The following is a 16353-nucleotide window of genomic DNA, read 5'->3' as shown; positions in this document are numbered from 1 at the left end:
ATGGCCTGCTATGGTTCTAAGAACTTGAGCCCCCAACCCCTCCTCCTGTGGGTGGGGGAGCCTAGGGGAGTAGGCTGGCCTTACAAGATACATCACATCCAACTGGATCAACACACACATGGTGGTTCTCTGTTTCCTCAGAAACTGTCTCATCAGCACTACAGGCACTTTTTTTCTGAAGCTGGAAACGGGAAGAGACAGTCAGACAGACTCCCGCATGCGCCCGACCGGGATCCACCCGGCACGCCCACCAGGGGCGACGCTCTGCCCACCAGGGGGCGATGCTCTGCCCCTCCGGGGCGTCGCTCTGTCGACCAGAGCCACTCTAGCGCCTGGGGCAGAGGCCAGGGAGCCATCCCCAGCGCCCGGGGCCATCTTTGCTCCAATGGAGCCTTGGCTGCGGGAGGGGAAGAGAGAGACAGAGAGGAAGGAGAGGGGGAGGAGTGGAGAAGCAGATGGGCGCTTCCCCTATGTGCCCTGGCCGGGAATCGAACCCGGGTCCCCCGCACGCCAGGCTGACGCTCTACCGCTGAGCCAACCGGCCAGGGCCACTACAGGCACTCTTTAAAGAACAGCACTTTAGAGCTGCAGTAGGAAAAGACTGAAGCTGCAGTTTTCTCAAGAGTAAAAAAGTCCTATCAGTGAAGAACCAGAGAGACAATAGATTTTGCAGAGGGCATATCCCTAACGTGACCTAAAAGAATCAGTTCAGTTTTCCCATGTGAATCTAGCATGTAAATTCCCATTATCTGGGGGGAAAACAGAGATTAGAAAAATAGAGGCAAAACACCCCTGCATTCCACCACATTCTCACTAGAGTCGTTATACAATAATGTTAGCAGCTTTAGACTTTTACAGAACTCTCTGTTTCATATAAAGGTCTAGTTTTTTTTATTCTCTATTTTAAGAAAATATTTCCAATGTAAAGTATGATATTGGGCCAATCCAAGCTTTGATGTCTATAGCCAGGGGGAAAATACACTTAAAAAGAAATCTATAAATATTGCAGAAAAATTCCTCAATAAAAAATAGATTTGACCCACAAATGAACAGTGATAAAAGAAAGTCAAAATATACTCATTTATGTTTATTATTTATAAATCATAAAAGCTATTTTTAGCTTCTTAAGACATATGGTAAAAGAAAATAAAAGACAAGTTCAATCAAATGTATTTGATTTAAATGTTAACATAAACTTATCATAGTTTATAAATCTCTCTTATGACTACTACAGCCTTTATTAACTCTTAAATCACTTGTAGTAATAATTCAAAAACCCTCCTTCAAGTGAGATATATGTACATATACAAAAATTATACACAGACCTACACCCATTATGTAGATATACAAATATATATACATATGCATTTGTGTGTATAGATATATATATACACACACACCAAAATTAATTTTATTTATTTATTTGATAGAAAACTGGTGATTATGCCCTGATATGAGATAGACACGCTGAGCAGTCAGAGTTGAAGGCCCCCTGCTTGGGGGAAAGGGTTTCCCACTATTGCATGAATACGTTTAGGGGCCAAAGCCCACCACTCTGTCAGCCTCTGCATTTCCATCCTGGCACACCTTCATCACAGCATGTGCCACATTTATTAAAATTATCTGTTATGTGTCTTTCTCCCTCACTAGACTATAAGCATTTCAAGGGCAAGAATCATGCCATTCATTTGCATTCTTGGTCTCTAGCACCATGCCTGTTCAAAAGTGAGGGTCGATATAAACTGTTGTCTTAAATGACTGTGTTAACATAAAAATCTAACCTTTTCAACAGGAATCTCCCAGCTAGAACTGTATTGCAGGAATTTCTTCCAGCCCCACAAAGATTATTGGAGAACCTCATTATAAATAGTGCATTAAAAAAAAAAAATGCTGAGATTAAGTTCTACCTAAAAATTTACAACCACCTGGAATAAGGGTTCAAACCACAGTAAAAGGCCTGCAGGGGTCTCCAAACTTTTTACACAGGGGGCCAGTTCACTGTCCCTCAGACCATTGGAGGGCTGCCAAATACAGTGGTCCTCTCACTGACCACCAATGAAAGAGGTGCCCCTTCCAGAAGTGCAGTGGGGGCTGGATAAATGGCCTCAGGGGGCCGCATTGTGGCCTGCGGGCCGTAGTTTGGGGACTCCTGGCCTAAGGGAATTCTGTCCCGGGTCCCTAGTGCTCTATTTACTGTGTTAGCTCAGTGACTTTAGCACATGGTTCAACACAGTGGCTCAGCTCCAAACCAGGTGAGCTACTTATAGGAACTCAGTGAGTGGTCTTTTTTCTACCTATCAAATCTAAAGGGCTTTTCTGATTTAGAATACTATTAAATTTACAAAATATAATATACAATGTTTAAAACATTCTAGTCATGTGTGTATATAGGAAAAGTTACCTTAGTACAATAATTATATACATATTTCTCCCAAAAAGGGGACACCTAAAAATACAATTGAGGATTGCTTGATGTTCTTTCTGATGATCCTCAACCTTGCTCTCCCTCCCTCTCTCTGAAGAATTCTAATGCTTAACAAAAGACGTCACATTGAACTTGAAAGCTACATACCTCTGAGCATCCTCCGAGACTCTGAGTCTTTGGTCATGGTCGCCAGCGAGTGAGGGAGCACGCTGCCACAGCTGTTGCTTTGTCCCAGGGGCAAGTGAGCCTGTGAGAACCGGGAGGAAATAGTTCAGGCAAGCTGCAGCCCAAATGGTCCTTCAGGACATAGACACGTCCTCATCTAAGTGCCGAGGGCAGTGAAGGAAGGTTCCGTCCCATTAGTGGATGCTCAGTGGTAAAGGCCAGTCGCTGTCCCTCCCAAGGAGCTTCATGGAAGTCTCCACATCACAGCAATTCTCCCAGTGGCAATAATTCCAAAAGATGGGGATAACACTTGTTCTCTAAAACCACCTTCGAGAACAGCTCAGAGTTCTTCATGCATAAGGAGCAGAGGACAGATGTAGGTGCAGGAACACATGCACAGCATGCACCAGGACAGAGAAGACCTACCCTGTAATGAGTGCACCAAAGCCATCTACCCCCAATTATTTAATAGGCTGAAAGCTGGAGAAACTTATTAAACCCCCCAATGGTTTTACCACTCTCTTTAATAGCAAAATCCTTTAAGTAAAATATACTTGGAATATCCGTTTATAAAATATATTAAAACAATGTTACTCGCAGTAAGGCCAAAGGAAGGGCCCCAAAGCCCACTCAGAACCTTCTTCCCACTTGCCTTTCCTCCTCTTGTGGCAATGACCTCCCTCAGGCATGTGAGCGAACATGAATGAAGGTTTAGGCATCTGACCACGTGGGTTCTTTTTTCAGCTTCATGGCTGACCAGCTGAGGGCACTTGGGCTAGTCACTTAGTTTTTTTATACCTCAGTTCATCCATATGTACCATGGGGATAACAATTATTATCTCTACTGAATAGTGTTGCTGGATGTCAAAATGAGACAACCCACATAAAGTGCTTAGCCCAGTGTCAGTTTCAGAAATAACTCAATAAATATGTGGTGCTATTACTCCTGTAATCCAGAGCTTATCTCTTCCAATTTCCAGATCTGGGATGCAGCCATGGGAGTCTGTCACAGGAATGCCACCCACCACTTGTGTGGTGGTGGCAGAAAATACCCTGGACCAGGTTCTTTGGTCCCAGAGTGTACAATTCCAAATGTCCTCTGAATAAGATAGAAAATACAATTTAGTCATACTGTCTGCCCAACAAGCAAACTTAATGGTTTATTATTTAGCATTTTCTTCAAGGCCCTTTGCGTATGAGTAACATAAGGACAAGAAGACTTCCTGGATGTGAAGTCCATGGTTCTCCCCATGCCTACCTTTGGGGCGCTGCTTCTCCCCATAGTAGCACTGCTGAAATGTGGGGAGATGGAAGGTGTGGTTTTCTTTCGAGGCAAAGTGTCACTCAGATAGAGGCCTTCTTTATGCTGTTTTTTCCTTTCTTCCAGACTCCTAAAGTGCTTTAAATGCAAATGTAAAGCAGAGTTGCAAAGCTTGACTAATTGAAACAGGTTCACTGAAGAAATGAAGTATGCATTTACAAAGAAATTTGGGAATTTTAACAAGATTTTTTTTTTTAAAAAAATTCAACTTATGCTTGTGTTCACTAATAGACTTTGTCTAGCTAGCATTTGGGAAGATACATATGCACTAGAAGAACTTATTACTGAACCTAGAAACAAAAGGGGAAAAAAATCCACTTTTCCCTCTCATAGTTAGTGTCTGCTGCCTTGGGACCTCAGGACAACTTACAAATGATTATGATGGTCGCCATGTGGATGGCGAAACAGCCAGTGGACAAAGCAAGTAAGCAGTTTCTCCCCTGGTCTGCCTGGACAGTTCTGTGTGGTGGCACAGATCCCAGTGTGAGGAGAACGAGAAAAGGGAGAAGGAGGAAGACGAAGAGAAAGAGCGAGTAAACAGGGGAGCTGTTTTAAAGTTGGAATAATATTTCAATCACATCAACACATCCAAATCGACATAACGTTTCCATATAAGGCATCCTTCTAGGTTACTCTTTTATTTAAAAAAAAAATATCTTGGCCAAGAAGCCCTTATAGTAATCCCTCACGTTAAAAAAAAAAATCCTCTTGATGACTATTTTTTATTTTTTCAGATTCCTAAAGCAAAATTTTGGCCAACTTGGAATTTATTCAAATTTTTCTCGGCCTCTCAAAAAAAATGTCTTAATAGTCCAGTTATTTTCTAACCAAAGTGTCTTTAAGTTTGATCATTTTTATACTAAGCTTGGGGTTTTTAAATATTTAAAAATTAATGCAAATTTGTGTTAGCAAATTTATTATTATTTTTCACACATGCCAATCATGAAAAAAAAATCTACATTGCAGTTTACATTTTCTGCTTATATTAACTAATATTTATTAACCTAAAAGTAGAGGGGAGATATAGTTCTTTAGCCACAAGTGGTAGATAATAAAGGTCCCTTCAACAAATGGAAGGGTTGGGCATGGCACAGCAGGGTTTGCCTACTTTGGGGCTCTAGTGTCTATGCCTCCCTAGGATCATCTGGGGACAAGTTCACAAAGAAGTTTGATTATAATTAAAAGGAGGCTCATAACAGACTCTTTGGAATACCCAAGCATGCACTGAATGGAGTAAAATAAGGGCAACATGAAGAATAATAAATCATTTATAAGTTAATATACACTGTTGTTCTATGGACCAAAAACTCTTCTTGTGGAGTGACCTTGGGCATGCTATTTATCTCTACTGAGCCTCAGTCCCCTAAATTTCAATAGGGAATTAAGTCTTACTTCACCAGATTGTTAGAAGAAAGAAATGAGATATTTATTTGTAAAATGTTTAGCTAATTTTGACAGATAGCAAGGAAATGATATCTATCATTATGGTTTCAGTAATATGTAAAAACATCTGTGTTGACACAGCAACTCTCTCTATAGGGATTTCTTGGAAATAACTAGCGTTATTTTGAAAAATCCTCGATATAAGTTACAATACTTTAGTTGAGTAAAAACTGAAGTATGAGGATATAAAACTAGCTCAAACTATATCCAAAGTTAGGAGAGGACAGTCAAGGTCTCACATTTTATAACACTCCCAATACTCTGAGAACATACTAAATGTCCTTTAAAAAGAAAATCAGCGAAGGAGCACGCACCTTGTCTTTTAAAAATTGCTTTGAAAAAAATATTCCCAAACTTTGAACACCAGTTCCTAATTACCTGTTGCTCCTCCCGCTGCTGCCGTCTGTGTTTCTTAGCTGGTAGAGGAGGAGGTGTATCATTTAAAGGGAAAGAATCAACGGATGAAGCCATGACTTCAGGCCAAGGGGCTGATGGATGTTGAATGACAGGAGGAGAAGAAAGGGTAGAAGGAAATGTAAATCCAGGACAGACAGGTGATCTTTGCTTTATAGGAGAAAGAAAAAGTATATATGTGTCCGTATAAAGTGAAAGAAAAATGACAAAGAAATGAAATCGACAGTCTGATTGTTCTCTTTTCTCATATTTTAATCAAGAAGTCACAAATAATGAGCTGTATCTTCCTATTTAGCCTCTTGTTAAAGCCCAATTTGTGCCTGTCTTGTGGTGGTGCAGTGGATGGAGCATTGACCTGCAATGTTGAGGTCACCAGTTCCAGTACCTGGGCTTGCCTGGTTAAGTCACATACGACAAGCAAGCCATAAATAATTAAAATGAGGTAACTATGATTTGATATTTCTCGCTCTTCCCCTCAACCTCCATAAAAACTTATAAATAAAGTATTTTATTTTATTTATTTATTTACTTTTTAGTGAGAGAGAGAGAGAGACAGACAGAGAGAGACAGAGAGGGACAGACAGGGACAGACAGACAGGAAAGGAGAGAGATGAGAAGCATCAACTCGTAGTTGCAGCACCTTAGTTATTCATTGATCGCTTGTTCATATGTGCCTTGACCAGGGGCTCCGGCTGAACCAGTGACTCCTTGTTCAAGCCAGCAACCTTGGGCTCAAGCCAGTGATCACGGGGTCATGTCAATGATCTCATACACAAGCTGGCCATCTTGCGATTTTGAACCTGGGTCCTCAGTATCCCAGGTGAACTCTCTATCCACTGCACCAATGCCAGGTTAAGCTATAAATAAAGTCTTTAAAAAATAAAACACCTCAGCCTGCAAGCAACTTAAATCAGTGAAGGTATTTTCATTTACTATTATTTACCCCTTTCCAGATGTTTTAAAAAGGAATAACATTAAAGAAGTCCATAATGCAAAACATAATAGAAAACAAAATCAAACTGGAAAAGTGATTCAAACCAACAATTTAAAAAAGTATTTTGATTTTTAAGAAAACTATCAGGTTAGAGTACTCAGATAAAGAGTTTACTTTTTTGAACATCTAGCAGTCCACTCTGTGCCATATACTTTATGGTTTCTAGTATTATAATTGGTAGAGCAGTACTCCCAAATTGGTACGTTTTTCATATTCAATCTCATCTTGACCCTCTGGTCAATCAGACATATATTTGTCACAAATGTCCTCATTTTCAGTTAACCAGGGTTAATGTTTGACATGAAGAAGGCACTTAATGAATGAAATGTCATGCCAACACACCTCTTTATTTTGTGGCTGGCTCACCAGTACAGCTGTGGTAGGCCCAGTGGCAACAGCGTCAGCAGCAGCAGGGAACTGAGTGGAAGGGGATAGAGTCGTGGAATTGCCACATGGCTCATTAATTTCACTTACACTGATATAACCCTAAAAGGAGGAATTTAGAAGTTAAACACAAAGAGAGCAAAAGCTGAGGCATGCGAGAGTATTAATGCTCTAACACAATGGAGTTAGCTCAGAGCGGCACAGCCAGGTGTCTGTGGTATTATCCAATCATTGGCAATTAAAATGGATTTAGTGAATGCTTAATCGTGAAAAATGATATTCCAAACATGAAAGATAATTTTTTTTTCTGGTGTCCAAATGATTATATTATAAATAACCCAACATGTTCATTTTTATAATACACAGAAGTATCAGCATTCATTCTGTTATCTGAATGAGGTTGTTACTACTCCACATTAAAAGCAGTCACACACACACAAAATCTGAAATATAAAATTGACAATGTAATCACTCATTCTCTAATTCAAGAGCCTTTTCCACAAAGCTTTATTTTTAGATTTTTCATTCTTCTGTTTCCTGACAAATTAAAGTGTGAGGGAAAGTGTAACGGAGTCCAGCTTCTAGGCATCTCAACTAAATGAGAATAAAAAGTACACTGCCTTCCAGTGAGCTTAATGTACACACACACACACACACACACACACACACACACACACACACACACACCCTAAGGCAGAGTTGCAACTTGAGGGTGTTCCAATTCAAGTCAGCTTCCCAAGTCCCAACACTTGCCCTAGGGCAGAGAATTTCCAGTTATTTTAAATTCAGTGATTCAGTTCTGCCTTCGGCATCAATATCCGTGAATCAAAATCTATCATCTTCAAAACTCCTGCATCTCTATTTGAGCATAAAACTTGTAAATTTTCATGGCAACTAATCGTACAGAACAATCATGATTATCCCCATACCAATAAAGCAGTATGAAAAAGGAATAAAGAGTAAAAAAAAATATGTCTTTCAAAGTAAAATAGTGTTAAATTTAATACTTAGGTTCTTCTATTAGCCCATAATTTTTTTCAGAAGTGGCTCCAAGAAGGGCAAGAGATCATCATGCTGATGAAGCAAAAATTCCAGGCTGGAAGAACTTAGAATTACAATAAAGTAGAGAAATTTTAAGAGGCTGGAATTGACTGTGTATACATTGGAGGTATCAAAATGCTGCTGAATAGTATTGCATTTCAGATAGGGGGAATGGATACTATGCAGAGTTTTATAAGATTAAATTGAAGAAAGGAAATGGACAACTGGGTTGTCAAGTTTCATTTTAACTTTAATTATGAATCAGAATGAAGAGTTATTCTTTTGCTCCGTTGGTAGCAGAATGTTTCAAAACCAAGCCTTGATTCCTTATATGAATCATAGACCATATAACTTAATTAATTGCTTTAAAAATGTATGATGTTTTTCAAAAGTGGAACTTGTTTAAAAGAGTTAGATATAAATTCATCACTCTTTAAAAAAAATAGAGAGAGAGAGAGTGTGTCAGAAAGAAACACAGAAAGGAAGAAAGAAAATAAAAACATCTGTGAGTCAAGTGGGTTTGGTACGTGAAAGAGAATACAAGAGTTGCAGACACGCAAAAATAGTCAAAAAGCCAAGTGGCCTTTTGATACCAGGAAGTTGGCAGAGAAGAAGAACAACTCATTAATAGAAAAAGCAAGATTTTATTCTTCTACTGAAAAATGAAGAGAGCTTGGAGCCTATTTAATTCATTTGGATGCCATAAGCCCTTCAAACTCAGTGTGTCCAGAGTCAAATTGCTAATCTTCCCACTTAAACCTACCCTTACCCCAGTCTTCCCTATCTCAGGAAAAGGTACTCACTATCCACCTCATTATTCAAACTGGAAAATGCATTACTCCTGACACTCTCCTTAATTTACTTCATCCTCACATCCAGTCTATCAACAGGAACTGTGACCACTGGTTCTGAGATAAACCGACACCCAGCTAATTCTCCATTCCATGCCACTGCTCAAATCCAAGCCACCAGCATCTCTAGCCTGTACTATTGCAATCACTGCCATAATGGTTTCATGGCATCTCCCCCTCCTCCTCATAATCCAGTAGAGCCACCCAGAGTAATCTTTAACAAATGGACATCAAATAATGTTTCCTCCCAGCTTAAAACCACTTAGTGGCTTGGCTTCCCAGCCACAAAAAATAAACCATATATTTTTAACAGGACTCATAGACCTGGCCCCTGCCCACCTGACTGAATTATCTTATCTCACTACACTGCATTCATTACCATCCTTTGTCCACTGAATCTGCCAGTTTCATGAATCATGGGAGAGAAACTATGTAACTAAATAATTTAATAAAGCTTTTGTAGAAATATGTCACAGAATGCATCTAAGGTACATATTAAGCACAGCTATTATATGATGAACATTTATTTCACAAAATACACACACACACAAAATACTTTCTATGTAGGAATTCCTTTTTAAAAAAAACTCTGATGTCTTTTTAAAAGCAACTTACAAATAAAAAAATTGTTATTATGCAAATAATAAGCAAAGCAAGGTTTTTCTTAAGCTTTTTGAAAATAATAAAGAAAACTTTTCTTTCTTAGTCAAGGTTATACTTTTCCTAATGAGAGTTTATTTCTTATTTATTTATTTATTTTATTATTATTATTATTTTTAAAACATGCTCTTTTTATTTTTTATTTTATTTTTTTACAGAGACAGAGAGAGAGAGTCAGAGTGAGGGACGGACAGACAGGAACAGAGAGAGATGAGAAGCATCAATCATTAGTTTTTCGTTGCACATTGCAATACCTTAGTTGTTCATTGATTGCTTTCTCATATGTGCCTTGACCGCGGGCCTTCAGCAGACCGAGTGACCCTTTGCTCAAGCCAGCAACCTTGGGTCCGAGCTGGTGAGCTTTGCTCAAACCAGATGAGCCCACGCTCAAGCTGGCGACCTCGGGGTCTCGAACCTGGGTCCTCCACATCCCAGTCCAAGGCTCTATCCACTGCACCACCGCCTGGTCAGGCTTCTTATTTATTTTTTATAGACAGAGAGAAAGAGAGTCAGAGAGTGGGATAGATAGGGACAGTCAGGAATGAAGAGAGTCAAGAAGTGTCAATCATCAGTTTTTTGTTGCGACACCTTAGTTGTTCATTGATTGCTTTCTTATATGTGCCTTGACTGGGGGGCTACAGCAGACCGAGTAACCCCTGGCTCAAGCCAGCGACCTTGGGTCCAAGCTGGTGAGCTTTTGCTCAAACCAGATGAGCCCGCGCTCAAGCTGGCGACCTCGGGGTCTTGAACCTGGGTCTTCTGCATCCCAGTCTGACACTCTATCCACTGCGCCACCACCTGGTCAGGCCCAAATGAGAGTTTAAATAGTCTACCATTGTAGCAATGTAACTCTATAAAAAGATATTTGGGAAAGAAGAGTGATGAAGACTGGAGGAAGATGTGTATTTGGGATAAAGAGTGTGGATAGCTTAATGTAAATAGAATTTTGCAATTTAGATGGAAAATAGCAGAAATGACATTGGGGGAAAAAAGAGACCGAGAAAAGAAAGAAACCAGACTACATTCTCAAATGTAAGGGGCATTTTTATGTTTCAGAAGACTTAGAAGAAAGAGAAGTAAGGTAAATCAGAGGAGAAACTGAGAAAGGAAATTGCAGGAATAAAAGAAGAGAATTTAAGACTAATCATGGTCTGGATCTTAAATTTTTTGAAACTCCAAGTTAACCCTCAATGTCCCTGTCAAGCAATATGCGCGCGCGCGCGCGCGCAGACACACACACACACACACACACACACACACACACACACACACACACACAGAGCATCTGTGTTAGATTCAAAGATAATCCCTTAAATCTTCAAAGGGTAAATAATGACAGGCAGAAAAGCCATCGACAGGTCGAGTGCTGTTTTCCAATTCAGCTAATCATATAACGCTGAAGTACATACATCTCTTGATGTCTAAGGTGATAGGAGGGGATGAGCAGACGTATAAAACCATAGCTTACCTCTTTTAGCGTATTTGGATTGACAGGAAACCCTCTCCCCCCAGAAAGGCTGGAGTATTTCTTTTCCAAATTACAAAGATTTTCTTTCTCCTGAAGGAAAACAAAATCTATTAAGTTTAATTAACCTTGGATTTCTCTGATGAGTAATGATGTCGAATATTTTTTTTCATTGGACTGAATGTCTGCATATATCTTTTGTGAAAGGTTTGTATACAAGTCTTTTGCCTGCTTTAAAAAATTATCTATTGGGTGCTTATATAATATATTATTATTGAGTCATAGAAGCTTTTAATATATTCTGGATACAAGTCATTTCTCATTTCCTCTTTTAAAATCCTTACCTCAAGGCTATAAAGGAGCACTTGCACTCTATGGTTTCTTCTAGAAACTTCATCACTTCAATTTTTAAGTTTAGGTCTATGATCTCTCTTGAATTAATTCATATATGTGGCCTGAGGATTGATGATGTTAAGGTTCTTTTTTTCTTTGTTTACCCAGTTGACCCAGCACCATTTGTTGTAAAGACTACCCTCTCCCTATTAGATTGTATTGCAGCCTTTGTCAAAAATGAACAGATAGTACATGTGTGGGTCTACTGCTGGATATCCATGTTTCATGCCCTTCGCATTTTCATATACAGATCATTTTCATTTTTTGCATAATGTTCCATTATGTTGCCACGAACACCGAATTAATGAACAATGAACCATTGCTCCTGGTGGAAGGATTGGGTTGGGTTCCTGTGAGCCTCTGGTCACAATATTTTCAGCAACTGATTGATCATAACATAACTTTATTTCATGTGTGCTTATATAATATATAATGTCGATTCATTAACTTTGAACTTATAGCCAACAGCACTGTAACTGATGCCTGAATAAAGCTCATCTAACACACATATTTTCTCCACGAAGCACATCACAGCCTTTTTGCACTTAGGGATATTAGATAGTATGTTAGCACTGTGCTTGCGAGCCACTTCACACAGCAAAATCACCAACAAAAAGCACAAACTGTGAAAACACGGCACAAAACAGTACACAAAAAGGACACTTGTTCATAGTATGAGAGCTGAACAGGAGGGCAGAGGGTTGTCTTGTTCAACCTCAGCAAGTAATGTGCATGTCTGGTGACACAGAATTTTCACTGCTCTGAGCACGTCCATGAATGACTGCATGGCAACTACTAACTTTGGGGCTACAAATAAATTTTAGTGAGGTGGCAAATTCACAAATACAGAAGCTGCAAATAATGAGGATTGACTAAATCTCAGCATCAACCTGTCAATCTTTATAAAACATCTGTTGGGATTCTTATTGGAACTGAGATATATCTAGAGATCAATTTGGAAAGATAAAAATTTGAGTATGTATAGACCATAATTTTTACAATAGAATTATATTTTATATATTTTAAATAAGAAACTGGTATTCCTGTGAGAGACCTTACTCATTTTAAAAAATGTATCCCTGAGAAACTTTTTCCTTTTTTGCTTAAATACCTCAGAAACTGCTTAAATACTACATATTATACTAGGTAATTTAATCTGTGTCTTGAATATTGTGTGAAAAGGTAAAATGGTAGCGGGCAGGCTAAGCCCGAGTTCACCCCTAGAGCAGAAGGCAGGAATGGAAAGTACAGCTCCATTCAGACAGACTCCACTCAGACAGAGCCTTGCAGGCGCTGAAGAGGTCAGGGACGGGAGCTGGCGGGGGTCGGGGTGGGCCGCAGAGGCGCCTTGAGGGAACTCATAATTCTCTATAAAAGGCCAATTTTCCTCTCTTTTCTCAAACTAAAAACAGCTAGAATGGGATTGCTCCAGGTAGCTTCTTCTAGGTGGGATCATAGCACAGCTTCATATTTTAATGCATCATTCTGGATTTGGTTTTTTTCCTGCACACTATTCGGGGTCCCTTTCCTATTCTTATGATCTCAAATGTCACATTCCTAGGCACTGGCTTGCATGCAAGGCTCAGTCGAGAGACCAGCCCCATCAACTTTAACTTTTGGTGCCTTATTCCTGAAATTAGCTTATGGCCATATCAGCAATTTGGTTGCAGTTTGGTAGAGGAATCCCTTTCCGTGCAATCGCCTTAAGTGCTGGAATGGGGGCATGGTCCTTTGAGGAGAATGATCTGGCCACCCACAGGGGGGTGTCTACCTAATAAACTAAACTAAATCCAAGGTGGCATTTGCTAGGAAGACCCCCATAGAAGTAATTGGAGTTCAAAGCACCAGAGCAGCTGAGCCAAATATTTGACAGCCATAAAAACACCAGAACATGTTTTACCTATCTGAAGAAAAAAAAATATTTTTAAAAAGCAGGAAATCAGAAAATAGATTTTCCATAGTTGAGATTTTCACACTGTGGAAGAAACACTGAGAAATCATCCTTGCTTATTTTCTGATTATAGTTAGTCATTCTCAGAGCATCGGCTTACTAATGTGGAAGATTAAATAAAAATATATTATTAAAAAGTATTCCTTAAATTATAATGCACTGCTCACTATTAAAAGATACTTGCTTCGAAGGAAACGACTTGCCCCAAATTGAAACCTGTGTTTTACTGCAGTTGGTGTTGACAAGGACATACTTACTCTTTGCAGCATCATTATTAAATTATTCTTTTCTTTCACAAAGTGGTCTTGTTCTCTCTGAGCCTGCTGGACAATGTGATTGGCTTGCTTTTTCAATGCAGAAATTTTTTCCTGGAGAAAAGGAAAAAGACCATAGAAAGAGGCACGGTAGACAGTCTAAGGGTTGCCAGTTTTTCCTAGAAATGGGAGCCAAGGTGTGTCCAGCTGGGTAATTGTGATCAAATTTTCATTGCTGGTTGGCAGATTACTACCTAAGGCAGTTTCTTTGACTTGCCAAACTCATGGCTCTTCATTACCTAAGACCAATATAATTCAAGTGATTTAAAATCTATTTGAAGAACCCAGAAGAGAGATCTTGTTTTAGAATATAAGTGGGCTTTTGATATAATCTCTGGAGATGTCTGCGGAAAAACAATGGAATTTCTTATTTAAACTGAGAGCTTAAGAAGTTGCCTTCTCTATCCTTCCTTCCCTCAATTTTATGGGTTTTGTCTAGAGTGCCAGGGTGTGATCCTAAATTCTAGAAGCAGAGCTGAATTCTAGGTTGGACATCTGAGTGCTAGGGGTTGGGTAGAGACGGTAATGTGCATGGCATTCCATGGGGCTATTTCTAATGGTGACAACCTATCAGCCAGCTTTGAGAACTATTGAGCAATGGACAGAGAAAATTTCCAAACAGACTTCATTCATACATTTATTCTGAATTTAGTTATTATTATTGCAAAAGGAAGTAATTTTAAACAAACATCTAAATTTCTGCCTTTTTCTGCCTTGGTTTTCACATTTAAAAAATCAGATATTACTTATAAATAAATCTGCAACATTAAGTAACAATGACTGTAACATGTATGTTTATCTAGTTTAAAGCACCGTTTGGCACATAGAAGGCAGGCTACATAATCTGATAAATGTGATATGTGATTAAACACATGAAGATATTCAGAAGTAAAGACAGGTAGACAGACTTACATTATCGCTATATTAATGATCACATTGTCATATACTGAGGGGTATATTGTGACTTTGACATTGAATGACACCTGGCAAAAGTACCTTCCGAGTAACAATGTTCCGTTGATATTCAGCTACTTCACGCAAGAGCTGCTGGGTCAGATTCTCCTTTTCCTCATCCAGACGGCTCTCGCGCTCGAGCTGCTGGAACTCCAGGTCTTCAAAGTGTTTGCTCTCAACATCCAACAGGTCGGCATCCTTTGGAGAAAAGCAAATGAAAACAAGACGCATTAGAATGGCTGCAGCCTCTTTTACTGAGAAGAAAAAAAAAGTATTAATAGCAAACAGTACAAAAAATCTTTCTAAAAAACAACATCGGACAGGATTAGAATATGGTCATCGTTCTTTTGCCATTAACCTCCAGCACAGAGATTGTTATTGGAATTGAAAGGGACTGGGGGTGGGTGGGTGAGGGGGGCACATTTATGTCACTATTGATTTTTGAGTGCTTTGTGGGTATAGAAATTCTTGCTTTAAATCTACTAGGAGGTTTAAAAATGGATCATGAAATATAAAAAGAAATTAGTAAATAACTTAAGTATTATCTGCAGATTAAAGGTGTGACATAGTCTCTTGAGAAACTTATTTTCTACAAATTTTCATGTAAAATGAGACTTTAGCATAGAGATTAAATTTAAGATTTCAAAGTTGTTGATTATAAAAAACAGTTGGCATACATAACAGACCAGACATCTCTAAGAGAGATAGATGTACCCCAAATGGTACACAACACAATCCACTAAGATGTGGAACTATTAGACCTTCTTCATATTTAATTTCAGTTTTTCCTTTTTTTTATAATTTCTCAATAAATGTTCTTTAATATACATAGAGGCAGAGGGCATATGTACATTATTTTAAATATATATAATTTTGAGCATGCATAAGTATATATATATGATCTATATAATATATATAGGCATACATAGTCACATAATTTTATTGAAGAGAGACGTAATGAACAAGAGTTGGAAATTAGGGTTCTTAAACTGGGCTTCTGTGAGTCCCTTAAAATTGTTTACAAACTTTTAGTGGAAAGAATAAAATCACAGCTTTCAACAGGCACAGAGAGTGACTCAAAAGATCATGTACCACTACTCCGGATAATCTTGAGGACATTTAAGAAAGATCAGAAATCATGAAAATCAGATGGTCTATAACAGGCATTCTCCAACTCATGAGATGCTTAAAGATAAGAATGAATCCATGTCTGTGCAAAAACTGGTTCCTGTTGTATAAATTATTCTCTAATCTACTCTTTAAAAAACACCTGCCCCGTACTTTTGGACACTTTGACAGTTATAAATGTAGTATGTGTATATTTAAAAAATGTATAATATATAAATAATCTATGGCCAAAAGGAAGAGGTAACTGAACTATATGGTCCACAGCTCTACATAGGGAAAAGGCCCAGGACATTTTTTAAAAATCAAAATATTGAAAAGAGTTGGAAAAATAAATATATGATAAATTAGTTCTGTATCAGTATTCAAGTCCACCTACCTCCCAGTTTTTATGTAAGTGAAGATAAATTATCTTCTAATCAAATGAATATATTTCTATTTTTATGGAATGAA

General features: G+C 38.6%; 1 protein-coding gene across 13 annotated transcripts in view; it reads right to left on the bottom strand.

Annotated features, from left to right (window-relative positions):
- PHLDB2 (pleckstrin homology like domain family B member 2) overlaps positions 1-16353 on the bottom strand; it is a 261962-nt gene that overhangs the window by 28246 nt on the left and 217363 nt on the right. For 6 of the 13 annotated variants that reach the window (XM_066346827.1, XM_066346832.1, XM_066346833.1 and 3 more), the window contains 7 exons: positions 14818-14973; positions 13765-13875; positions 11167-11256; positions 7105-7248; positions 5733-5918; positions 3849-3989; positions 2573-2672 (listed from right to left, as the gene is read on the bottom strand). In XM_066346827.1, the coding sequence (XP_066202924.1) occupies positions 2573-2672; positions 3849-3989; positions 5733-5918; positions 7105-7248; positions 11167-11256; positions 13765-13875; positions 14818-14973 (928 nt within the window). Of the gene's footprint in view, positions 1-2557; positions 2673-3848; positions 3990-5732; positions 5919-7104; positions 7249-11166; positions 11257-13764; positions 13876-14817; positions 14974-16353 lie in introns of all 13 variants that reach the window. The other 7 variants (XM_066346834.1, XM_066346836.1, XM_066346838.1 and 4 more) reach the window with 5 other exon arrangements.

Source organism: Saccopteryx leptura, chromosome 8 (genome assembly GCF_036850995.1).
Source record: "Saccopteryx leptura isolate mSacLep1 chromosome 8, mSacLep1_pri_phased_curated, whole genome shotgun sequence".
Classification (NCBI taxonomy): Eukaryota; Metazoa; Chordata; class Mammalia; order Chiroptera; family Emballonuridae; genus Saccopteryx; species Saccopteryx leptura.
Note: the sequence above shows the minus strand (reverse complement) of the source record. Positions and strands in the feature narration are given on the sequence as shown.